General features: G+C 39.4%; 1 protein-coding gene across 1 annotated transcript in view; it reads left to right on the top strand.

Annotated features, from left to right (window-relative positions):
• Positions 1-26,727, top strand: part of FHIP1A (FHF complex subunit HOOK interacting protein 1A) — a 225,921-nt gene that overhangs the window by 142,010 nt on the left and 57,184 nt on the right. Inside the window, exons 5-6 of the mRNA XM_012783711.3 lie at positions 10,229-10,387; positions 12,208-12,294. Coding sequence (XP_012639165.1) covers positions 10,229-10,387; positions 12,208-12,294 — 246 coding nt within the window. The remainder of the gene's footprint in view (positions 1-10,228; positions 10,388-12,207; positions 12,295-26,727) is intronic.

The following is a 26,727-nucleotide window of genomic DNA, read 5'->3' as shown; positions in this document are numbered from 1 at the left end:
GACATTGAGGAACCTTAAATGCATGTTACTAAGTGGAAGAAGCCAATCTGAAAAGGCTATATGTTGTACAATTCCAACTATATGACAATCTGGAAAAGACATAATATGGAGACAGTAAAAAGATCATTTTTTTTTCAGAGGAAGGGATGAAGGGCAAAGTACAGAGGATTTTTAGGGCAATGAAACCGCTCTGTATGTACTATAATAGTGGGTACATCTGTTCAAACCCATAGAATGTAAAGTACCATGAGTGAACCCCAATGTAAACTGTGGGTTTGAAGTGACTGTAATGTGTCACTGTAAGTTCATCAGTTGTAACAAATGTACCACTCATGTAGGGGATGTTAATAATAGAAGAAGCTGTGCATATGTGGGTGCTGGGGTATGTGGAGTATCTCTGTATCTTCCATTCAATTTTGTCATGAACCTTAAAACTGTTCTAAAAAAGTAAACTGTTTAAAAAAGGCACTTTTGTGAGGAAGCTGTACAAGATTTGGGTTTTGGCTTATTTGAATTGTTTGGGTAGTTCTGCTGTTACAAAAGAGCAGATATTGTAACAAATCATCAGAATATTCAGGTGGTTCACTTAATCAACATGCAAAAGGCAAATGTTAAAAATACTATTTAAGGCCGGGCGCGGTGGCTCACGCCTGTAATCCTAGCACTCTGGGAGGCCGAGGCGGGCGGATTGCTCGAGGTCGGGAGTTCGAAACCAGCCTGAGCGAGACCCCGTCTCTACTAAAAATAGAAAGAAATTAATTGACCAACTAAAAAAAGTATATATACAAAAAATTAGCCGGGCATGGTGGTGCATGCCTGTAGTCCCAGCTACTCGGGAGGCTGAGGCAGGAGGATCGCTTGAGCCCAGGAGTTTGAGGTTGCTGTGAGCTAGGCTGATGCCACGGCACTCACTCTAGCCTGGGCAACAAAAGTGAGACTCTGTCTCAAAAAAAAAAAAAAAAAAAATACTATTTAAAAAAGCAACACAATCATAAAGTATCTTGAAATAAGTCTAACAAATATATGAAAAGCCTTTATAGAGAAAATTATAAAACCTTACTGAAGAAGTAAAAGAAGATCTAAATAAATGGAAAGCTCTATAGTTTGTAGATATTGTGTAGATGGGACATTCCCACAAATCCTTAAAATGAATGCAGTTTATTTTTTACAACTTTCTTATTATGAGAAAAAGTAAAATGCAGAAAATTTAGAACATTAAAATTAATACCACATATATACCACCTAAATTCAAAATTTGTTAATATTTTGCCATTCTTTGGTATATTTATCATCTATACTTTTATTTATTTTTTCTGCTCCATTTGAAATGAAGTTGCAGGCATTGCATACTTTAGCCTGTATTCTCTACAAATAAGGACATTCTTCTACCTAACCATAATACTGTTATTGTACCTGAGGGAATTGTATAGTAATTTCCTAATATGATCTAATACCCAGTTCTCCCATTATGCCCAAAATTACTTTCATAACTTTCCCTCCTCTCCCCCCAAGCTAGAGTCCAGTGAAAGGTATACATCTAGCTATCATGTCTCTTTAGTCTCTGTTAATGTATGACAACCTGCCACTTTTCTTCCCCATGACATTGACTTTTAAGAGACCAGGACATTGTCTTGTAGAATACCCCACATCCTGGATTTGGTTCTTTTTTGTATAGTTTGTTGTCCCTATACCCATATTTCCTGCAAATTGGAGTTAGGTCTACCTGCTGAATTAAATTTAGGTTAAATATTTTTGGCAAGAATAATTTACAGGTGCTGCCGTATACTTAGTATATTACAGCAAGAGGCATGTTAACGTGTTAAGACACATTAGGTTGTCCCACTATTGGTGATACAGTGAGATACCAGTTAATAATTACCAGAGTGGCTATTAGATATCTGATAATACCAAATGTTTTCAAGAGTATGGAAAAAAACTCGAGAAATTTTGAGAATATAAATTGGTATACTAACTCAGGAAAGCAGCATGGCAATATTTAGTAAAATTGAATATCTGTATACCATGTAATCCTGCAGTCATTTCTGGCTATCTGGCTTAGAGAAATCTGGCATATGTTTATAAACAAAGATGTTCAGTAGAACAGTGATTTGAAGAAGAGGAAATAGGAAAATATGAAGTGAAAGATAAACTGGTTTATTCATACATCAATGGAATGCTATTCAACATTCAAAGTTAATGAATCACATGTATTGTCATGTAACTACATATATGAACACCAATAAATCTAAAAACAATCTGAGTAAAAAACAGCAAAAGGTTACATACAGTATATAAACAAGTTACATAAAATTTTAAAACAGAAACCTAGTGTATACTGTTTTGTGGATACGTATGTATACAGTAAAAGTACAAAAATAAGCCCAGGAATAATATATGCTAAATTTAAGACTGTGGTTACTTTTGGGGGATGAAGGAAGGAGAAGGGATGGTAATGAGATTGGAGTAGGTTTAGTTCTATTTGTAATGTTTTATTTTTTGAAAAACAGAGTGCTCTGAAGAAATTACGGCAAAATGTTACACTCTGTTAAGTTTTGGTGATGGGTTTCTCTTCTGTTTTGTAATATTTTATAATTTAAAAATTTAAACATATCATGACAAGAATGGAGCATGTTTTAATGTCTAGATTTCCACTTCACTCTGTCATAAGCGTATTTTACTGTGTAACTGTTGCTTTTACAAAACTGTTTTAAAACACTATGCAGTTCATTAAAATTGGAGGGAAAACAACATCTCCAGCTGACCTTATTTGCTAGAATGAAACACGAACTTCGTTGTGTTAAGGTGCCCCTCAGGATAGATCCCATAATCTCATTTGTACCCAGTTTTCTATAATTACATCTGACAACATAATTTAAAAAAAGCCCTCTTTATGTTGAAGATAAAAGCATACTCTATTAACCATCCGGCTAAGGACCACAATTGACAAAAAGCTTTCTCTAATTAGTATGATTGTCAAAGTGTGTTAGCATCAAGCTGTTGGAAGAGTAATGACTCTTTCAGGAAATTGGACCACTTTTGGAAACCTTTATTGTGATAGTTGATAGGAAAATCTTGCTGGTTCTGCTGCTTCTTATCTCAAGATGTGCTTCCTCAAGAAAAGAAGGAGAATGAGGACACCCTAGGAAACAATTTGGTGCCAAATGGCTGGGGACTAAATGACCCTATCACTTCTTTTGATTTTTTTTAACCAAATATTGATGGTTAGACCTGTACCATTTGTTACATATTGGCAAATGTAGAAAACAGCATTTACATAAATCAAGAAATGCAAATTAAAACAAGCAACCTTTAGGTACACAGCCGCAGGTAGACAGTTATTTATCCCATATCCAAAATTTATGAGGCTTTTTATTTTGGCAGGTTGTATCAAATAGTCCCCACCAGGTGTTTTGCTGTGAGCTTCAAACTAAAGCCATCTGCTAAAAATCTTTGTGTTTGCTAAAATTAACTGGGTATCATTAGATATTTAAAGTTAAACATTACTCAACGTGTTTGATGCTTTGTGCATGTCATCTTTCTTTCCTCCTTTGGAAACATTTCTGTGTGTAAAACATTATGCTAATCTTGGTTCATGTGTTATTTTCTTTAAGCCTTCCAACAATTCAGTGAAGAAGCTGAAATTTAGAGAACTTTAATAATTGCCTGTCAGTGACAGAGTCTGGTTCAAAACCATGTTAGTCTGACATTAAAATCCTGGTCTCAGCAACTGCCATGCTGTATGGCTGCCAGGGAAGTTGTTTGCGTTTTTGTCTGTTGTTATCTGTATGGTTTAATATAGTGATTAATTTCTTTTAAGGAGACTCCTGGGAGAAGATAAATTTAAAATATTGGGTTAATACTTAATGTGTTGGGAATAAACACAATGTTTTACAATTAACTTTTGTGATCAGGATCAATAAAAGGCTAAAATAGTGGATGGGCATTTTGTTTTTAATTAGCTATTCACCATATATAATTTTTTTATAATTTAATTTTTAAGTTAAAAATTGAAATTTAATAGTAGACAGATTGTGCTATTTAACTCTTCAACCTGGAAAAAAATCACCTATAAACTTGTGTTTTCTCTCCTTTTCCCTTGTCCTGTTCTCACATTACTCTATTTTCCTTTGGGTAGCAATTGTTTTTCTGCCACTTACTAGTTGATCGGCTGTCTTCTTCCTCTCACCTGGTCTAACTTGTTCACTCCTCTTTCCCCAGCACCAACGTTGCATATGCCTGGTTCACGGTCTGTATTCTAGAAATATGTGCAGTGTGGGTGAATGAATCTGAACTCTGAGAAGAGCCTTGGAAGGGAGGATGTAAATATTAGTAAAGATTTGGAATCCTGTTCCTAAGACTGTGCAGTACTCTTTATTCTGCAGAATGTCTTCTTTCTTGTTTCTGTGCCATTCAGAAGAAGATATTAGTGACACTTTGTAGTGGCAGGAACATGGCAGGACTCCCCATTCAGCTGTCACTTCTGTATGGGCAGCATCCGACTGTATAGGGAGTATCCTATATGAGAGTATCCTCTGTATACAGAGTATCCTTCTGTATAGGAGTATCCTCTGTATACAGAGTATCCTTCTGTATAGGAGTATCCTCTGTATACAGAGTATCCTTCTGTATAGGAGTATCCTCTGTATACAGAGTATCCTTCTGTATAGGAGTATCCTCTGTACAGGCAGGATCCTTCTGTATAGGAGTATCCTCTGTACAGGCAGGATCCTTCTGTATAGGGAGTATCCTCTGTACAGGCAGGATCCTTCTGTATAGGAGTATCCTCTGTACAGGCAGGATCCTTCTGTATAGGAGTATCCTCTGTACAGGCAGGATCCTTCTGTATAGGGAGTATCCTCTGTACAGGCAGGATCCTTCTGTATAGGAGTATCCTCTGTACAGGCAGGATCCTTCTGTATAGCAGTATCCTCTGTACAGGCAGGATCCTTCTGTATAGGAGTATCCTCTGTACAGGCAGGATCCTTCTGTATAGGGAGTATCCTCTGTACAGGCAGGATCCTTCTGTATAGGAGTATCCTCTGTACAGGCAGGATCCTTCTGTATAGGAGTATCCTCTGTACAGGCAGGATCCTTCTGTATAGGAGTATCCTCTGTACAGGCAGGATCCTTCTGTATAGGGAGTATCCTCTGTACAGGCAGGATCCTTCTGTATAGGAGTATCCTCTGTACAGGCAGGATCCTTCTGTATAGGGAGTATCCTCTGTACAGGCAGGATCCTTCTGTATAGGAGTATCCTCTGTACAGGCAGGATCCTTCTGTATAGGAGTATCCTCTGTACAGGCAGGATCCTTCTGTATAGGAGTATCCTCTGTACAGGCAGGATCCTTCTGTATAGGGAGTATCCTCTGTATACAGAGTATCCTTCTGTATAGGAGTATCCTCTGTATACAGAGTATCCTTCTGTATAGGAGTATCCTCTGTATACAGAGTATCCTTCTGTATAGGAGTATCCTCTGTACAGGCAGGATCCTTCTGTATAGGAGTATCCTCTGTATACAGAGTATCCTTCTGTATAGGAGTATCCTCTGTATACAGAGTATCCTTCTGTATAGGGAGTATCCTCTGTACAGGCAGGATCCTTCTGTATAGGAGTATCCTCTGTACAGGCAGGATCCTTCTGTATAGGAGTATCCTCTGTACAGGCAGGATCCTTCTGTATAGGAGTATCCTCTGTACAGGCAGGATCCTTCTGTATAGGAGTATCCTCTGTACAGGCAGGATCCTTCTGTATAGGAGTATCCTCTGTACAGGCAGGATCCTTCTGTATAGGGAGTATCCTCTGTACAGGCAGGATCTTTCTGTATAGGGAGTATCCTCTGTACAGGCAGGATCTTTCTGTATAGGGAGTATCCTCTGTACAGGCAGGATCCTTCTGTATAGGAGTATCCTCTGTACAGGCAGGATCCTTCTGTATAGGAGTATCCTCTGTACAGGCAGGATCCTTCTGTATAGGAGTATCCTCTGTACAGGCAGGATCCTTCTGTATAGGAGTATCCTCTGTACAGGCAGGATCCTTCTGTATAGGAGTATCCTCTGTACAGGCAGGATCCTTCTGTATAGGAGTATCCTCTGTACAGGCAGGATCCTTCTGTATAGGGAGTATCCTCTGTACAGGCAGGATCCTTCTGTATAGGAGTATCCTCTGTACAGGCAGGATCCTTCTGTATAGGAGTATCCTCTGTACAGGCAGGATCCTTCTGTATAGGAGTATCCTCTGTACAGGCAGGATCCTTCTGTATAGGGAGTATCCTCTGTACAGGCAGGATCCTTCTGTATAGGAGTATCCTCTGTACAGGCAGGATCCTTCTGTATAGGAGTATCCTCTGTATACAGAGTATCCTTCTGTATAGGAGTATCCTCTGTACAGGCAGGATCCTTCTATATAGGAGTATCCTCTGTACAGGCAGGATCCTTCTGTATAGGGAGTATCCTCTGTACAGGCAGGATCCTTCTGTATAGGAGTATCCTCTGTACAGGCAGGATCCTTCTGTATAGGAGTATCCTCTGTACAGGCAGGATCCTTCTGTATAGGGAGTATCCTCTGTACAGGCAGGATCTTTCTGTATAGGGAGTATCCTCTGTACAGGCAGGATCCTTCTGTATAGGAGTATCCTCTGTACAGGCAGGATCTTTCTGTATAGGGAGTATCCTCTGTACAGGCAGGATCCTTCTGTATAGGGAGTATCCTCTGTACAGGCAGGATCCTTCTGTATAGGGAGTATCCTCTGTACAGGCAGGATCCTTCTGTATAGGGAGTATCCTCTGTACAGGCAGGATCCTTCTGTATAGGGAGTATCCTCTGTACAGGCAGGATCCTTCTGTATAGGAGTATCCTCTGTACAGGCAGGATCCTTCTGTATAGGAGTATCCTCTGTACAGGCAGGATCCTTCTGTATAGGAGTATTCTCTGTACAGGCAGGATCCTTCTGTATGGGCAGCCTTCTGTTTGCATCTCAGCCATGCCTTTTTTTAGAATACTCATTTAAAAAAGTGAATATTAGGTATGTGTTATTTTTAATTACTGTCGCTGATGTATGTAATTTGGAAATTAATGTTGCTGTAATTATATTGATATACTGAATAGTTATTCCCAGCTTTTTAGTCAGACAAATTAAGCCTGTCTTTATGAATTCATCTTCAAAGTCTCAAAGTGGTTAAGAAATCAGGAGTATGCAGAATTAAAGCCTTTGTTCTGTGGTTAATTTAGCATGAGTTAGCAAATGTAATTGATTTTAAAAATGTGGTGTCAAGATTAGATTTCTCTTCAAGGAGAACTTTTGGTCTCTGTTCTCTTTTGCCATAAGTTTCTAATTTGTAACAAGCAACTCATTTGGGTCACATTCAAAACTGGAATTAAAGTGGTTTGGGTATGTTGACAAGGAATTAAATACTTTAAATAGGGGGCATTCTCCTTTGGGACTGCAGAAGCCCTGATTTTGAAACAGATAAATGTACTATCTTGCTTACTATTGTATTTCCTATACTTAGCAAAGTACCTGGTCTGAAGTAAGTGCTCAGTAATTTTTTTAGGGAGTGAATGAATGAGTGAATAAAGGTTATCAGGAAATAGAACAGAGAAATGTACACAATCTTTTTCTCCAGTACCAAAATAGTTTGTCTTTTCTCTCCCTGCCCTTTATACTTCACTGTGGGTTCCTACAGCATCTCGCCCACCCCTCGTAGACCCTCCTGTGGCTTCATCTGGTGTCTCTGTGCTAAGACCTCTCCTGGCCTGTGTTCTGTTGATTGAGTTGGGTATGTTACTCATGGGGAGTACTGCCAGTGTCTGAAACTCAACATACCTGACCAGACAAATCTCCCATACCTCATATGGACAGGAGGGAATGAGTCAGACCAAGTGAGATGGAGAAGACAGGCAATAAACTAATGGATGTAGGAAGGATGATTGCTACACAGAGGGATGCATGGAGTGCTGTAGGAACAGGACAAGGGAAAAGGAGAGGCAGCAATAGGTTTGTAGATAATTTTTTTTCAAGTTTAACATACCTGGACCCACACCTCCTTCTGACTTTCTGTTTCTGATGCCTGGCACTGTAGATTATTTTGTCATGTCTCATAGGTCTAATTCTCTCTTTCCTCCTTCTCTCTCTGGTTTGTAAGGCTTGAGGAACCATCTACATATAGATGGCTCTAGATCTCCATCTCTGGCCCAGAGCTCTCTCCTAAGCATAAGACCCACGTATCTGTCTACCGGGCTCTCCATTTTGATGCCCCACAAGCTCTGCATCCTGGCCTAGAACACTTTGCAGGATTTGCTTCCTATTTACCTTGCTGGCCTCTTTCCACCTATAATTCTATGCTTGAAGAGTACTGTACTTCTCTTAGTTCCTGGAGGAGATACCACCTTTTCTTTCTTCTTTGAGCTTTCGTACATGCTGTTTCCTCTGCTTGGAATATCCTTCCTTCCACCACTTTTTTTGTGGCTGATTCCTTTGAATTTTTCAGTACCTTAGACATCACTTTTTCTGAAAACATTTCCTACTGCCAACCCCTCAAGTCTGGGTTACGAGTCTTTTGTACACCCATAGCACCTTATCTTTTCTGTTGTGTATTCTGAGTATTTCTAACAGTTATAATTGCCTGTTCATCTCTCATTAGACCATGAGATGGATGAGTGTGTCGCTACTTCTTTTCTGGGCCTAATTTGTTATGTTTTCTTAAATATTTCCATCCCATTTGAGGTCATTGTTACCTCAGAATGTGCTCTAGGGCAGTACCTGACTTCCTTGCATCCAGTCTGTGCTGTCCCTGCCCGTCCTGTGCACATCTGCCAAGTCAGGGTCTCTAAGATGCTGCTTAGCTAGCATCTCTTCCCAGCTGGGAGGCCTCCAATGTGAAATTCATTGTTTTACCTGGTCTTATTTATGTTCCACAGGTAAAATCAACAAGCGCTCAGCATTAACTGTTTTCCTTTCCTACATTTCTATCTTAATTAAAGGCATCATCACCATCTTCTTAATGACCAAGTTGGATAACTTGATAGTTTTGAGTTCTCACTCATCCCACTTCTCAAGCCCAGTGCTGGCAGTTTAATGCTGAGGGAGGAAGCTTTGAATTAACACTGGACTGACAGATGTCATGGTTAGGTCACCCTTACACCCACCTTCCATGCGATGCTCAAATTTATTCTCTACTCTCTTTTTTCTATTGATGATGCCTCAGTGTAGACCCACTTTAGCTCTGTTTGAACTCTTGTCATCACATCTTAACTGTCCCCTGCCCCCCAGTTCTTTCTCCTTGCTATTGTTTGTGAAGATCAGATGAGATAACATATATGAAAGTGCTTTCTAAACTGTAAACATGCGTCTGCCAGTCGAGACTTTAAACATGCAAGGAATTGCAAAGAGTCTTTCTCATGAAGCTCCTCATGGTTCCTATCATTGTGACCTGTCCAGGACCACCTCAATCCAGGGCTTCTTCCTATAGGCTGGGGTATGTACTTTGTGTTTGCAGTCGGTGCATTGTATTATAATGTATTGTTTTTGAATTTGTTGTTCTCTTGAATTTCTTGTGGCTGGAATCATGTTTTTTTTTTTTTTTCTGAGACAGAGTCTCACTTTGTTGCCCAGGCTAGAGTGAGTGCCCTGGCGTCAGCCTAGCTCACAGCAACCTCAATCTCCGGGGCTCAGCGATCCTACTGCCTCAGCCTCCCGAGTAGCTGGGACTACAGGCATGCGCCACCATGCCCGGCTAATTTTTTGTATATATATTTTTAGTCGGTCAATTAATTTATTTCTATTTTTGGTAGAGACGGGGTCTCGCTCAGGCTGGTTTCGAACTCCTGACCTTGAGTAATCCGCCCGCCTCAGCCTCCCAGAGTGCTAGGATTACAGGCGTGAGCCACCACGCCCGGCTGGAATCATGTTTTATTCATCTGTGTGTGTACCTTTTTTACTCCCCTGACCCCAGGCCAGTGTAGTGCCCAGCACGTAAGAGTTGAGCCATTCTTATTAACCGTGTGTATGTTAGCCAAATGGCTCTGGTGCTGCTGTTCCCTCTGCTGGAGTTGTTCTTCCCTACTTTCTCCACCTGCTGAATCCTTCCTAGCTAGCTAGCTGATATCTTTAATACCTTGCTACTTAAAGTACAGTCTTGGGAGTAGCAGCATTGGTATCACCTGTGAGCTGTTAGGTGCCCGTTAAGAAATTTGGGAAAGAGTTAATTACATTTTTATTTCTGAACACAGGTACTTGCAACTGGGCTCAGTGGTCTCTACTCTTCCCTGCCTACAAAGCTAGAAGAGAAAGGCGAGGAATGGCACTGCCTTCTGAAAGACGACTGGCTTCTACTCCCTTCTCTCGTCCAGTTCATGAACTCCCTGGAGTTTTGCAATGCAGTCATCCAGGTACCAGAGCACATTCAAGGATCCCTTTGATCCTTGAATCCTGGAATCCCTGGTTCCATTCAGAGCACAAGCATCGCAAAGGATTAGTTTATGAACGTTCACTCTTTATTTTAACAGATGTTTATGGAATGTTGATGCTTTAAGCCCACCGAATGAAGGAAAATGTTAGTTTGTAGGTTGCAGGGAAGTTTTAATTGAGGAAAAAAAGAATAGATTTTCTTTATCTTTTTTATAAAGTATTCTGTTTTGATTATCCACTTAACCATCAAAAATAAGTTCAATGCCTAACTCATTAAATAGATATTTTTAGGTTTCTAAATACTTTATATTATACCACTTTTACTTCAAGGTCTTCTAGGGAGTCTACAAAGAAAAACACTTTATTTTGCTTAATGGTGCATACTACATAAAGAATATTGTTATCCCAATTGAATTTAGAAGAAGTTAAGCATCTTCTTAACAACACAAATTAAATTTGCTTTGAAATTGGCCTGCTTGGGGGAAAAAAACAACCACTGAACTCTTGTGTATTTGGCTTTTTGATTAGATTTTTACCTTTAGATTTCTTGTTACTGTTTTCAATAAAAAATTTATATTTAAGGACGTAATAGGTTTTCATCAAAAATGTTTTACTTCTATATAGCATAAATATACCTTAATATTGGATTTATTAAGAAATCAAGTTTTCTTTATGGTGATTGTAGGATGAAAAATGTTAGTTATAATCTGTTTATCTACCAAATAAAGAAATAGCTTCTGGAAGAAAATACAAGTAAATTACTTTAGGTCCCATCTCATTTTTATTGCTAAGTCAAAGGAAGTTTTATTTATATATAAGATAAATAGATTACATTTTAAGTTATTTTTTCCTTTAATATTGCAGTCTATCAACATTTTCTTGCAGAATTGTGTGGAAATTAAAAAGATGGAACTACTGTTAGTTCCTCCCCAAATGTATACACAGAGAGGGATTATCAGTAATTTCAAGATCTAGTCTCACTTCCCTAGAAATTGCTTTTTACTTATTGTTTTACTTCAATTTTTTTTCTTTTTAAGAAAAAGAAGTAAAACTAACAGGCATGGTTAAGCACAGAGAAATTATATATTTCATACTATATTTTGAAATTGAAACCATATAATTTTAAGATTTTTTTTGTTTGGGGGGATTACCGAAAAGGTTACTTACAAAAGAAATTAGTAAAGGGTTATCTATGCTAAATATCTTTTGGAAATCAAATATAGGAAGTGTACCTCTGATAATGTTTTCTGCTTTTGAACGTTATCTGTTTTTTAAGAAAAGATTTTCCAAATGCTTTCCTCCCCAATATAAATGACTATCAGAAAAATGCATCTTCAAAATGAGAAAATTCTTTCTGCTACCAAAAGAAATGTATTCAATGGTCTATTTTGATAGTTATATGCTTTTAAAAAAAAAATTAGTCACAAGTTGAGATGTGACCTAGAATAAGTTAAGGGGCAAAAATTATTCTTCTCAGTTTGTTAATTTTAATATACGAATCCTTCTACATGTTCTATTTATTGTATTTTTTTTCAAACAGTCACTTTAAAATTTCCAATTTTTTAATTTGTAAGTTTAACTTCTCCTAATTTTAGCCAACCTGTTTGTATTGGAATAAAGCATTTGAAAAAATTACATGGCAGTATGAGGATGAATTACTCTTTAACCATGAAATAAATGTCCCAAATATGATTTTCTTTTGAATCTGGAGTGTACACAGAAATGTGTGATTTTAAGAAGACCTGAAGATTGATCGATTTGGTTGATTCATCTTTTTCATGACTGTGTGTTTCTCTCTTAGGTGGCTCACCCCTTGATTCGCCGTCAGCTTGTCAATTACATTTACAATGGGTTCTTGGTACCAGTCTTGGCTCCTGCTCTCCATAAGGTCAGTGATTGGCTCATGTAATTTTCTGTCTGTTTATATAGTACAACTGATGGAAACTGAGGAGGGTAAACACAGTGTAATTGATTTGATGGTGGCTTCAGCCTTATTTGTCTCATCATTCCATCCATATTTCTTAACAATATCAAACACAGGTCTTAATAATGGCTGTAGCTGAAGTCCCATGGGCTTCATTTGGTAGAATACAATATTGTGACTGTCAAGCAGGGCAGTCAGTGTAAAGGAGAATTGGCAAATAGACTCTGACTCTATGCTTCAGTTCACGGGAGGCGGCTGCTTGGAACTCTTTGGTGAGCTGTTCTCTGAAGGAAGCTGTGTCTGTCACAGAATGCAAGGACTGCTGCGGGCATGGAAGGGGCAGTGATAGCACAAGTGCCATGGATTTGCTATTTCCTTAATAGAACATAATTTTTTATTATAACAAGTTTGTGACAGCAAAAATTAAAGTGAACCCAAGTTAAGGGCCCATCAAAGGTTGGCTGTCTCATTAGCACCACTCTGAATTCCTTATGACTCTCTCATTTTGTATAATAAATCAGCTGATATCTTTTCCATTGTGAGCTGTTAGGAGACACCTATAGACCTAGAATTCTAATTTTAAGGAGTTTTTTCTTTACTAAGTAAAGATACTGTACAGTGTTTAGTTCAGAGGAGCTTTGTCAAGCTTTTTGAGTTACCACCTATGGCAAAGAGAAGCAAAGAGCAACTTTGTTGTTTTGATGAAATTGCCCACCTTTATATATACATTGCCTACCTTCTATACCTTGAAGTTGCATTTTTATGGGCTCTTATTTTGTAGAATCCAAGAATACCTGATTATGGCAGCTTAGAAGCCTTGCTGTCCATGCTGATGGGGTTTCTGGTTTAGAGAAGCAGGTCTTGATGGAAGATGTTCATCTCTTACCATTTAGTGCCTTTTGAGCACAGTGGCCACATTTTCCAGAACAGAGTTCTTGGTCTGGCAAGCATTTTTGTGTTACTTGTAGGTTCAAGAGGTAATCTTTGACATGGTTTAAACATCGAAATACTGGGATTTCCAGGTTATTTCAGTGGTTTATGGGCACAGAGGGACCAAGTCTGTGAAATTAGATCTGTCTTGGAAAATACGGGACATAGCTTTGGAAAATACAAACCTTGTATTTGTTTCTAGGTTGACCTTCTGTTTGTCAGTACTTTGTTGTTCCAGGATTGGAAGAATTTTCCTCTACAGAGGAATACAACAGTGCTATAGAAATTCTTTGGCAGTAATTATCCACATGCTCACTTACATGTTAATACTTTCTTCCTCATTTATTTCTATCCTTTACCTCACTGATCTATTGACATAAACTAATTTCCCATCATTATTATAATACTGATAATTATTGTAATTACTATTTGTTCAGTATATTTTGTATTATAATTAGCATACTTTAATGTTACAAACATTAATAATAACTCTTTATCTATAATTGAAGACGAGAGCCACCTTAGAGAGCTATTATGAAGATCTTACTGGTCATTCTGCATTTCTTTATAATGCTTACCACAAGTGGAACTGAATCATTACATGTGTGACTGCTTGTTTAATGTCTGTCTCCACAGTGGTATGCATCCTTTCTGGGGACAGTGTTCATGTGTGTTTTGTTCACCAGGCTATCTCCAGTGCTGAGCACAATACCTTAGACATAGGAGGGTCCACACAAATGGAATGTTTGTTAAAGTGCTAACAAAGTGCTGGTACTTAGTACTTTCCCAGACTGTGGTTCATAAGAGATTAATAGCTAACATCTCATATAGCACCTAACATATATTACCTAGTATTATTCTCAATTATGCCCATAATTAAAATATGAGATTTTTAAAACCACTAAATTAATACATGCTTATTGTAAAAAAAGAGTCAATGCTGAATATATAAAATGAAAAGTGAATGTTACTATATTAGATTTGAATTTCTAAGCCCTAATTAAGATTCCTTAACTTTTTTCCATTGCAGACAATTTTTCCCAGGGCTGTATAGCAGCTGGCTAGAACAAAGATGGAGTTTTTTCCTCCTTAATTAATTTCTTTCTCTGTTCTCCATCTTTTAAAAAATTTGTGTTTTTATCATTTAAAATTAACAGGGTTAGAAGTGAGCAGGGGTGGGGAAAGGTAAACAACCTCTCCTCTGGTTCTTGGCTCCCTATGTGGTTGATGAACGAAGGAGCTGAAAGGACAGGAAGGACTGGCAGGACAGGGACTCAGAGGCACCTGAGCAAAGCAGTCCAGAATTGGGTGTTTCTTGAGGAGGTCCCAGTGGGAGCAGTCATATCTTATTTCTTGTCTCCTCTCCTTTGATATGGGAAGGGTTACGTGGAAGTGTGGGCTCAGGTCTCCTGGAAGTTCTTGTCCATATTTTTCATAATCCATACCCACTGCCTTGACAGGTTAGTCTCGTTTTGTATCCTAAATAAATTTCCTTTGTGTACTGTCTCAGCCACTACCTTACTCATAACATTTTAGTTATCTGCCATCAGTGTAGGCAGTTTACAGAGGCAAATCTATTCTCTCTGACTCATAAATAATATACATAAATTCATACTTTCCCACATCACAATTAATACTCATGAGCAAGGTTTCCATAGCACTTCTGAACCAGAGATGAAGTTGTCATAGGGTTATGGGTAATAAAAGGTGGAGAGTAGGAGTGCTTGACAAGTGAAGATCCCCTCCTCCTTTTCCTCTCCCCATTCTTTATGCGTATGAAATAATACTGCCTTTGCAGGTTGGTTTTGCAAATTCTTATGTTACATGCTTTCTTCATCCAACACTGTAGGGTGGCCATTTATTCTTGTGTGTTAGTACAGAGGCGTTCTGGTGTTTTTCAAAGGGCTGTATTATGTTCTGTAGTGTAGACATACAGGTCCACAATTCCTTATCCACAACTTGAACTTCAAAAAGCCCTGAAAACTGAATATTTTCTTATAATTCATTTGGCATACAATCTAACCTTTGCTAAACTCATTTGGTGTCAAATTGTACCCAAACCCTCTCAAGACTGTTTACTTTCAACACACTTGTGTTAATGTTTCTATGCTTTGTGGAAGAAATGTTGATATATTTGATTACAAGTTGTTGCCCCAGATCTCCTGGGGATGTTACATCAGGTAAGATGTACATATTACTTTTCTAAAAGTTTTGAATTCCAATATACACATGGTCTCCAAGGTTTTGGATAATGGATTGGAAGCCTATTTTGGACATTTGGAAATATTAAATTTTTAAACATTGGTTTAAATCATACTTTGCAGAAGTTATGTTAAAGAAAATGATACCATATCAATATAAGTAATGTAGGAATTAGATCTAGCCATAGATATGGATATCACTTTGCACAAAACTGCGTATTTATGACTTCAGATTAATGGGACAGCCCATATCTAACAAGAGCTAGTTCTGTTGTCTCTGTATGTTCACTTTATCAAACCTAAATTTTCGAGACTGCATATTCATTGATACTGTTCTATTAGCCTGGGTTCTCAGAGAAGCAGATGCCAAGATAGGATTAAATGTGCAAGGATTTTATTTCAGGAAATGCCTGTGTGAGAGAAAATAGGGAGCAAGATGGAAGGTTGGGAGAGTTGTCAGAGTGCAATGCCAGTCTGACCCCAAGAGAGGGAGAGAAGGAGTCTTGGCCGAATGTCTGAGAAAGGCTATCAGAGCTGGCTTGTATCTCCTAGGAGTGGACTTGCTTTAGTACTCCTGCTGCACTTGGTCACTGGCTGGGAGCAACCTGTGGGAAGTGTGTCCTCAGAGCAAATGTGGAGAGCATTACAGAGTTTAGCAGCAGGGGCTCTTGGTCAGCAGCGCTCCCTGTAGTAGGAGGTCTGTGAGGTGCATTTCTGTGGCCACCATGATGGTTGACAGATTTCCATGTTTTTTCTGATTATAGATGTGAAAAAGATGGACATAGATATTTGCTTAATTTGGAGACAGAGACCTCTTTCCTGGTGTGCAGAATGTCCAGGAGTTCAAATGGACTCCTAATGTGTGGGCATTTTGGTCAAGATTAGCTTGACAAAGGAGTTAATTCTATCAGTCATGGTGATTATGCTGCAGCCACAAACACATTAAAATCCCAGGGACTGAAATAATCTTTATTTCTTGTTCATACTGTATGTATATCTTGGGTTGTGGGATGAAAATTCTGTGCGTAGCTTTTCTCCATGCTATCTTTACTCAGAGCTCCAGGTTGGTAGACCTTCACCATCTGGAACTGATATCAGTGGTCGTAGTATCAGAGGGAAGAGAACACAGTGAATGTCCTCTTTTGGCTCTTTAAGCTTTTGTCTGGAAATGACACATGTCATTTCTGTTCACCTTTCATTGTCTAAAAGCAAGTCACCAGGCCATAGTTGTCCTCAGGGCGAAGTGCATTTCTACTATTTTCTCAGAAGAAGAGAAGTCTAGAATATGATTAGCAACCTTAATGACTGTCGTGCATATTTTGTCAGTTCTCAGACCGAACAAAGGGCATGAAAACTGGGTAGCGAGGGAAGCTTAAAAGAGTGTGGTATTTCAGTGATCTATTGCTGTGTAATAAACTATCCCCAGACTTAGCGACTTAAAACAGTCATTGATTATTAGGATATTCACAACTCTCTGGTTCAGGAATTTGGATGGAACACAGTGGGGACAGCTTGTCTCTGCTCTGTGATGTTTGGGGCCTCACTGGCTGGGGCCTGAACAGCTTGGGGGTGACTGGATCTCTCTCCCCCTCTTTTCTTTCTTCCACACAGCCTTTCTATAGGCTTAGCCTGGGCTTCTTCACAGTATTACAACCTCAGGCAGTTGGATTTCCTGTGCTGCTTGAGCTCCCAGGGCTTAAAGAGTGAATGTTCCAAGAGGCAGGGGGTAGAATCTACCAGTCTCCTAAGGCTGGAGTCTGGAACTTCGAACAGTATCACTTCTGCCACATTTTATTGTTCATAGTAGCATAGAGACCATCTACTTCCAAGAGGAGGGGACATAGACCCTACCTTTTGACCCTACCTGGTAGGAGTATTAAAGAATTTATGGCCATATTCTGGGAAGGTTTACCCCAGTTACCATCCATAGGTCTAAATATTTATGTAAAGGGTCAGAGAGGGCTGCATGGAGAGGGCTACCTGATAAAAGCCATGAACTTCAGTTGTGAGTCACAATTACCCTGAGGCAACCCCTCAGAGAGGGAGTCAGGGGAAGAAATAGCCAAACTTCCTTCTCCTCCCTTATTCCAGTCTCCTGTTGGGTGATCCCAAGTGGAAACCATATGGCAAGGGGACCATGGAAGAAAGGTCCATACAGGTGTCATGGGGAACAGATACAGGACAGGGTGGAAAAGATGAAGAGTAGATCTAGAGGGGCCAGTGGAAGCCATCAGCACACTGATTTATGGGTGTCAGCATTTTTGAGCATTAACTAGTAGTTACAAAGGCATCTGTAGAGGGTGTTTGGGTTTTGTGCCTAAATAAATTGCAGCTTGAAATTTTTAGAAACACATTAGAAAATGCACTTTTTATAGTTTATACTTACTGTCTAATTCTGCATATTGACCCTTGTCCTTTGGAACCTAAAATCAGAGTTAGACTTTAATGTGACAGGAGGAAATGCTAACGGTATGCTAGATATTAGATGAAGAAACAATGAAGAAATATCTAAAGCACAGGTTACCATCACCAAATCAGTCTTTTTACACAAATTCATGCAGAGGCAGGGTGTGCAGCAGAAGAGTGCTGACTACGAGTCAGAAGATCTGGGTTCTAGTTGTGGCTCTTGTATTTACTGCTGTGCAACATTGTGCAAAGCTTTTAACCTTTCTGAATTGCAGTTTCCTTAGCTGCACAATAAGGATATAATGCTCCTCTTTCCTCCTTACAGGGTACGAAGGTCAAACATGAGTGTAGCTCATGAGTGCAAATCGTGATTTCTGAAAAATCACATACTTTTATATGCAAAAATATTATTGTATCTATTCCAGGACAAATTCTGCCATCTTATATGAAGTAAAGGGATAATAACATTTGTTCAAAGACCATTTATAAGTGTGCACCAAGTGTAAAGCCCTCTACCAGAGTCCGTGGGGAAATGAAGGTGACTGAAAAACCCTCTCGTCTCCATGGAGTTTATAATCTGGGACCCAAGAGACTGACATGTTAACCACAAACTTAAGAAAGATTAAAATAAATGCCGCGACAGAGAAGGACGCCAGGGAGGGTGGCAGGGGAAGAGAGTAACATTGGGTGGAACCTTCAAGGTGAGCATATAGGGAATACATGGAGGAGTAGGTTTGGATAGAAGTACACCAGGAGCACTGTGGCATGCAAAAGAGGTCAGGGAGGAGGAGGCCTGAAGAAAGAGCCTAATTTGATTCCTAAGGCAGGTGAACATTTATACCTATAGCAAGCAGTACAGAATGAGTTGGATAATAAGGGGCCCAGGAAAGATTTGGTGATGACAAAATAAGGCAGCAGGTGTAGACTTGTATTCTGAAAACAAAAGGAAACAGAAAGGAATGGGTTTCAAGAGAAGGGAAGGGTTAGGAGGAAGGGATGGAGAAAATATGGACACAAGGGATTAAAGATTCAAAAGAGAAGGGATTTCCTGCTACCTAGCTATAAAATCTCTCCAAACTACCTGAAAGAGGTGACTGCTTCTCCCTTATGTACTATGTCAGCTTTCCCTCACCAGATTATTAAATGTTTGCTTAAAAATATTGGGATTTTAAAGAATTGTTTTATTAACAACTTCACAAGGCTTCTAACTCCCTGGACCCACATGGCCTCTTTTCCCCTTTGACACTACACTCTAAACTCACTTAGCTCTTCTTCAGAGTTTGTCTGCTGCGGTGACTTAACTTTCCTTTCCTTCCCTAAAAGTGTGCATGCCCCCGGGGTTTAGTCCTGTGCTGATGATCCCCCATGATCAACTCTCCACTCTGCACAACTGACCTAAAAATCTTCTGAGCCTGTGCATGGAAACCACTGGTTGGATCACTTTGCCTGAATGACCCATTGTTCCCTTCAAACTTAAAATAGCAGAAACCAACTCGTAATATCTGTTTCCCAAGGCCAGCTTAGCACTTTTGTGCATACCTTCTTTTTGTGAATAATATCATTTTTCCTAGTTACCTGGCCTAGAACCCTTGGTTTTTCTAGAATCTTTTCTCTTATTCTCCCCTAAAATAGTGCCAGCCTTTCCCCACAAGATTCTTTAATATATTTTTTGTTTCTTCTCCCAACAGTGTCACTTTAGGTCTTCATCTGCACATAGCTTGGCCAGTGTTAGTTTTTGCTTAGAGAGGTCTCATTACTGCAAATTCTTTGTTTGGGTTGTCTCCCAAATAACTGCTGGATTAAGTTTTCTAAACAGATCTTTAAATACATCACCCTTCTTCTAAACATTTCTACACTCTCCTCAGTCTACACTATCACTGTGTGCCACAGTCTCTACTCCATGCCATCCTCATTCTTGGTTCAAGGCCTCTCCTACGTGCAGTCTATTTCCTCTGCTCGGAATATCCTCTTCCTCCCTCTTCTATGGGCATTTCTTATTCTTTCTCCAAGGACAAGCCTGACTCTCACAACGTCCTGCAGCTGTCCCTGGCTTTGGAGGTTCTAGGCTTCTCTCTTGTCTACAATTTGTCACTCTCAGTGTCTGTGTCAGTTTGAGCATATGCTCCTTTCTCTTGTCAGGTATATTTTTGACCCTGCTTCTCCACTCTATCCTGAAACCTTTGGAAGGGCCTGCATCTGTGGTTCCCAAACAGCATGCCAAGGAGTCCTGGGGCTTTTCAGCAAACTCACAGAGGCACTGAGAGATATTTTCAATGTATGAGGGAAACTCAGTGGCATCTTTTGGACACCACATGAACTACTAGCTTGAAATAGTTTAGTTTCAGCATTAAATCATATACATTGCTTTCAATGTGTCATACCTTTGCAAAGATGATCTTTGTTGGGTTCTGTCTTTAAAACCAAGTATTGGTGGGGCAAGGTGGCTCATTCTTGTAATCCCAGCTCTTTGGGAGGATAGCTTGAGGCCAGGAGTTACAGACCAGCCTGGGCAACATAGTGAGACCCCTGTCTCTGCAAAATAAATTATCTGGGCATGGTGGTGCATACCTGTTGTCCTAGATACTGGGAAGGCTGAGCTGGGAAGATTGCTTGAGCCTGGGAGGTCGAAGTTGCAGTGAGCTATATTTGTGCCACTGTACTTTAGCCTGGGTGATAGAGTGAGACCCTGTCTTGAAAAATAAATAAATAAATAAATTTTAAAAAGTGAATATCACATGAAAATTAGTGTGGAACCAGAAATGAGGTCTGCAGGTTCAGTCTGACTCTGAGGTATGAGTACTTAACAGGTTAAATTATTATGATTTAACTACATATTATGTTGTCTGGGCCTAAATACTTAATAAATGGGATAGTTGGGTATTACTTTTGGCTTAGGGGTATTGTGAAAAAATTGAGGCACTATAACTGAGGAAGTTTTAGAACCTCTTGTCTATGCTGTATACTTTTTTAATGCTTCTAGAGTAGGGTTGGCAAACTGCTATCTGTGGGCCAGATCTGGCCTTTAGTCTGTTTTTGTATATCCTGAGAGTTAAGAATCATTGTTACATCTGTCAGAAGATGACTGGATAATAAAATGTGGTATGTACATACAATGGAATATTATTCACTCTTTAAAAGGAAGGAAATTCTGACATTTGCTACAACATGGATGAACCTTGAGGCCATTATGCTAAATTAATTAAGCCAGTCATGGACAAAAACAGCATGATTCCACATACATGAGATACTTAGAATGGTTAAATTCATAGAAACAGAAAGTAGAAGGGTGGTTGCCAGAGGTTAGGGAGGGGGGAGAACAAGGAGTTAGTGTTTAATGGATATAGAACTTCAGTTTTGCAAGATGAAAAAAGTTCTAGAGCTTAGTGGGTTTATTAAATATTAAGTACAACAGTGTGAATGTACTTAATACTAAAGAATTGTGCACTTAAAAAATTATTAGAATGGTAAATTTAATATTACATGTATTTATCATAATTTTTTTATAAAGGAATAGTTTACATTTTTCAAAGGTTGTTTTAAAAAATATATATAGCAGAGACTGTATGTGGCCCACAATGCCTAAAATATTTATCCTCTGGCCCTTTATAGAAAAGTTTGCCAACCCCTGCTCTAGGGGGTAGCGTGGTGTCTCGTATATTTTAGGTGACCAGTAAATGTTTGCAGATGGTAATAGTAGAAGAAAGGATAGAGAGAGAGAGAGAGAGAGAGAGAGAGAGAGAGAGGGAGGGAGGGAGGGAGAGAGACATAGAGAGAGAGAGAGAGAGAGAGAGAGAGAGAGAGAGCGAGCGAGTGTGAGCCTAGTGAAAGGATTATCAAGTAGTTGTTATTTTTGTGGGTTTTTTTTTTTTTTTAAATGCAGTGGTCAGGCTGAGGAGCAGCAGACAAAAACAAGTGAAGCAGCCTGATTAGCGTTGTCACTAGCTGGAAAGACTCTGCCCAGGTGTATTGTTTAAGGGGTTTGGCCTGGTGAGAGAGCAGTAGACAGTTGGCAGGAGCAGCCAAGGATGGCTTCAGTGCTTGTCCTGGCTCTGGCAGGATTAGAAAGGGGGGGCTGACAGGGTGTTTGGATGGGAAAGGGTTGTAGAAGCAGCACCCTGGGCTTAGTCATATTATTTCTGTCAAGTATCTTGTGAACTAGGGTGGTCTTTTATTTAGTGGGTTGTTGAGCTCCTTTAATTAGAGACTGCTAGTAAGTTAGGGCAGAAGTTCGGTACTCTCTCTGGTAGATGGAGGCAGAAACCTTGAGGGGAGTGGGAGGGGAGGTGGATGGAAGGGAAAATAATGACACACTGTCCCTTTCTGCAGGCACCTCACGGGCATTAGCGTGGTAACTTTTGGCCTTAAAAAGAGCCTGTTCCTTTGGTTTTTGTAAAGAGCAGCCAGCTGTGTTTCATTCAGCAAGTAATTCCATACAAGTGTGCCTGGAAAAATAGAAGCAAAAAATCTACCAGAAAAACTGATTTTTCCACTGTCTCCTGTGTGCTAGAACCATGCTTGAACAATATACATGGGCAGAATAATTTCAGCCACTTCCTTAAAGGCATGTATGCTGCTGGGTCCGTATAAGTCACTGTGGAGCCCATTTGTTTTACAATCTTGTCTTCCAAACACACACATACATATTCATGATCTGCATCTTGCAAGCTCAATAATTCATGGCTTATTGACTTAGGTTGATGGATGGAGGTTTTTGGGGACTAGAGGAGAAATGATGGAAATTTTGAGAGGCTGAGCTCAGTCACACTTGCGAGTTGCTCATTTGCTATTAGTATGTATGTGGGTGGGGCAGGATGGGACACTCTGTTAGAGCCCAGTTAGGCTCTCACTGGCTGGGCATGTTTTGGACTTTATGCCCAGTGAAAGAAGTGACTGAAGATTTTAAGAGCAATTAAGTGCCATCTTCAAATTATTGTCACTATTATAAAATATTAATGGGCTATAATTGAGTTCTGAGTTTATAGGAAGAATACACTGATCTATTTTGTAGTGAGGAATGGGCAGAGCAGCCTGCTGTTTGAACATTATTTAGCTCCATGTCTCCTGTCCATTCTCTCTCATGCGTCTCTAGTCTGGGAGGAGCATCTGGGGTAGGAGGAGGGAAGAGGCAAGTCCCCTTACTTGCTCTCTGGCAGACTTCCTGTTGGAGTTTTGGATGCCTAGCATGTCTGTGCTCTTTGTCACTCTGCTGTCATCTGCCCCACTTCCTGGTGAAAAACACCTTGAAGTTTCATGTCTGGTTTCCTATAATTCTATAGAATTTCATTGATCATGTCATTCCTTTCAGTGGAAAACTGGAAGAAAGAAGGAATCAAAATCATGGCATTAGGATGCCATTTGGCTTTGGAATTTTGAGGTTTTATTTTTTTAATTTGGTGGTTGTTTGTTAAATCTTTTGTAGTTTCCTTTGAGTTATTTGATATTTGAGCCCTAAGCTAGACTCCAGCTCTGGGGTGAACCGTACTAATAGATATAGAGGGATTATTTTTTTGTTCTCTCATTTCATATCTCTTCTTATACATTTCAGTAATTTGCAAATAAACCATTATCTACATTGTTGACCCATGGTTTTTAATCACTAAAGGCTCCTGAATGTTATCTTGCTCTATTTTTGCTAGCTACTCACTCCTCTTCCTATTATAATCTTGAGCTATATTTATTCATATGGAACTTTGTTTCTTACCATGCCTGGAAGTAAACTAGTCACTTCAGAAGATTCTGTCCTCCACTGTGCTGGAAGCATACCTATGTGCTCACCTTGGCCCAAACTGCTGGTCTGGTATAAAGTGAGGGGGTTCCCAGTGATGTCCTGGAGAAATGAGGTGGTGGTTCTTAGAAGTTGCTGCTGTTTTCTCCGCAGCCTCATAGGAAGGCTCCAGCTAGCTCCAATGCAGACAGGTATTCCCTTTAGGGCCATCCAGCAGCTGGTGTGCGTGGGGGATGCTCAAGCTCAGCAGGAAAGCTTGATGTCCCTGGTGCTATCTCACATGTTGTGTTGTGGTCTTTGTCTGAGGCTGGTGTTCCAGTTGTGACCAAGGAAGCCTTAATTAAGGAGGCTGGCTCAGCTGGGATGGTAGGGTCCAAACAATCATTCTGTTCTTTGGACTTAAACAGAAATGTGCTGTGGAAGCAGAGAGGCCAGATGTAACCATCACTACAGTCAGTTGGTAATGGCAGTTGAACAGGTAATTAAAAGGCCCAGTCCTGTCATGGGCCTGCAGCTATGTCACATGGAGTGGCAGTGACACTATTAAACCTGGCCTGAAAAAAATCATATTCATCAGGTCTGCTCTAGACAGATGAAATTAATAATTTCTCTATCCAGTGAGGGCCAGCTTCTAAATAGACCTAGATTTTAGTGACAAGTATAAGAGGCTTTCACTTGAAGATATTTGATTCATTAATTGGAAACTAAAAGTTACTGTGTACCATCTATTTTAATACATTCATTTAAGGCATGATATTCAGTTGATACAATTTGGGGAAGCAGTCTAGCTTAACAGTTCCAGTAATGGGTTTTAAGGTTAGAGATACCTTGGTTTGAGTCTGGCTCTTTGCTATTTGAATTATCCACGTGACTATGCCAAGTATCCTCATCTATGTATATATATTTTCTGTGGACAGTAATACCTACCTCCATGGGCTCTGGTGAAGAATAAATAAGATAATGCATTTAAAGTGCTTATCATTGTGCCTGGCACTTAGTGCTAAATATATATGACCTATTATTGTTATTTGCATAACCAGCTGAATGTCAAAGATGAGACATCCTTCACATGACATTGTGTGTTACTAGCCAGTAATTTTTATACCATTTTTGGTCATGTAGTATTTTGATTTTAGATAATATGCTATTGCTCCTTAACACACTTTTACATTATTTCTCTTCCTTTAGTTCTCTCAGAATGTGATATATCAATTCAGTTATTCATAGAATTATTTTCCTATTCTAATTCTTTGTGTCAGATGTTTTCAAACTTAAATGTACAGACAGTTAACTTCTTAATTGCAAACTCTCAAGTTCCAGAGATTCTGATTTAATAGGTAGGGTTGAGGCCTGGGAATTTGCCCATTAACCAGCACGCAGGAGCTCCAAGGACCATACTTGGAGGAGCACTGACCTGTGCCCTTCTGCTGGCACTTGCTATTTATGTTCTTTCACTACACTAGGATTCAGAAGACATGAGTTCTAGTTTTATGTGTGATCTCAAGGGTCTTAATCCAGTTAAGGATCCAGTTTTGTCATTTGTGGTAATCTCCACCCAGTCAGCCTCCCAAGACTGTGGTGAACATCAAACAAGAAGGTATAATAGATAAAAGTACTTATGGAAGCTGGGAAGCCTTTTCTAAATGGCAACATATTGATATGGAGATTAGGTAGGTCAAAATACTTTGCATAAATTAAGTACTTAGTAGTAGCAGCTAAAGGTGAGTAGTGAAAGGAGGTTATTGAATTCTTAACTACTGGTTCTAAGAACATGTTTCTGCCCCTGATGCCTGTATTGTGTAGCATTTGATTGAGAGAGGTATCTCACATTGTTCAGGATGCTAGATATTTATCTGTTATTTATCACTGTGAAATCCACTCTGCTGTGCTGTGTGGCACTTTTCAGATATGTGGACAGTGATGCTGATGCCATAAAAACTTCTTTCCAATGGAAGTGTTATCAGCTTGGGATGGCCATACTGGCCACTCGCTGATGTCAGTTCACGTACATCATGGTATTCTATAAGGCGACACACATTCCACCACTGACCCAGTCCCACCAGCTGCCTTGGTGCTGTGGGCAGAAAGGAAAGAGAGCGCTCCTTGTTATTTGAGATCACAGAGTAAAGATGAGATGGGAAGATTTTCTTCTGTTGAGTTTAATCATTATTACTTTTTCTTCACTTCCTGTTTCCTAGGTTATTAAGTGGAAAGTTGATGCACATAGACGTTTAGATCCATATGTAAATATACTTTCTCTTCATCAATGTAGAGCAAAGCCTAAGAGAGTCCCCAGAGCTATCACTTATGGACCAATTGTGGAACATAAAGAAATGACTAATGTTTATTGTGGAAAGCCTCTAAGAATGTGGAAATAGATTATAATAGAAGCTATTAGAACATTCACTTCTTTTTTTTTCAAAATAAAATCTTGTAATTAATATCTGACGTCTTGTGTTGAGTTTCCCCCTAATTAAGCACTGTATCTTTGAATGTTTTATAGACACGGAGCCTCCATGTAAGGCACATAGCATGTATTGATCTGAGAGCTGGGCATGCTGTTATGTGCACAGAAGCCCAAGTCTTTCCTCTCATTTTTCATGGTCACAGAACCAGTAGTGAAGTAGTTGGCCATAGGCTCCATGATATCATCACCTTGGCCCACAGCCAACTTCATGGTGTCTTGGTGCATCCCTGTCATGCTGTATTTAATGCTGTGCCCAAACAAAAACCAAAAATAAAAGTGCTGGCCTAAGTAAATCGCCTTAGATACCAAATAGGAAGACAAATTTATTCATTGCCATAAACCTAGATGTGATATCTAGTAAATAAGTTCTTTGCATAGGATTTGATAAGATGTGGCCTTCACAGTCAGACTGCCAGGGTTGGTCTCCCACCTCTGCCACTTGCTACCTGTATGCCTTCGTTAGAACACTTAACCTCTCTGAGACATCTTTCTCATTTGTAAAATAGGGTTGATAATAATAGTGCTTAACCCTATAGGATTTGTGAGGATTAAGTGAGTTAATGCTTTAAAGTGGTTCCAGGCACATAATAAGTATTAATATACTGTGTTTCCCCGAAAATAAGACCTACCCATAAAATAAACCCTAGCAGAATTTCTAAGCATTTGCA

The sequence above is a fragment of the Microcebus murinus genome, chromosome 15, assembly GCF_040939455.1.
Source record: "Microcebus murinus isolate Inina chromosome 15, M.murinus_Inina_mat1.0, whole genome shotgun sequence".
Taxonomy (NCBI): Eukaryota; Metazoa; Chordata; class Mammalia; order Primates; family Cheirogaleidae; genus Microcebus; species Microcebus murinus.
Note: the sequence above shows the minus strand (reverse complement) of the source record. Positions and strands in the feature narration are given on the sequence as shown.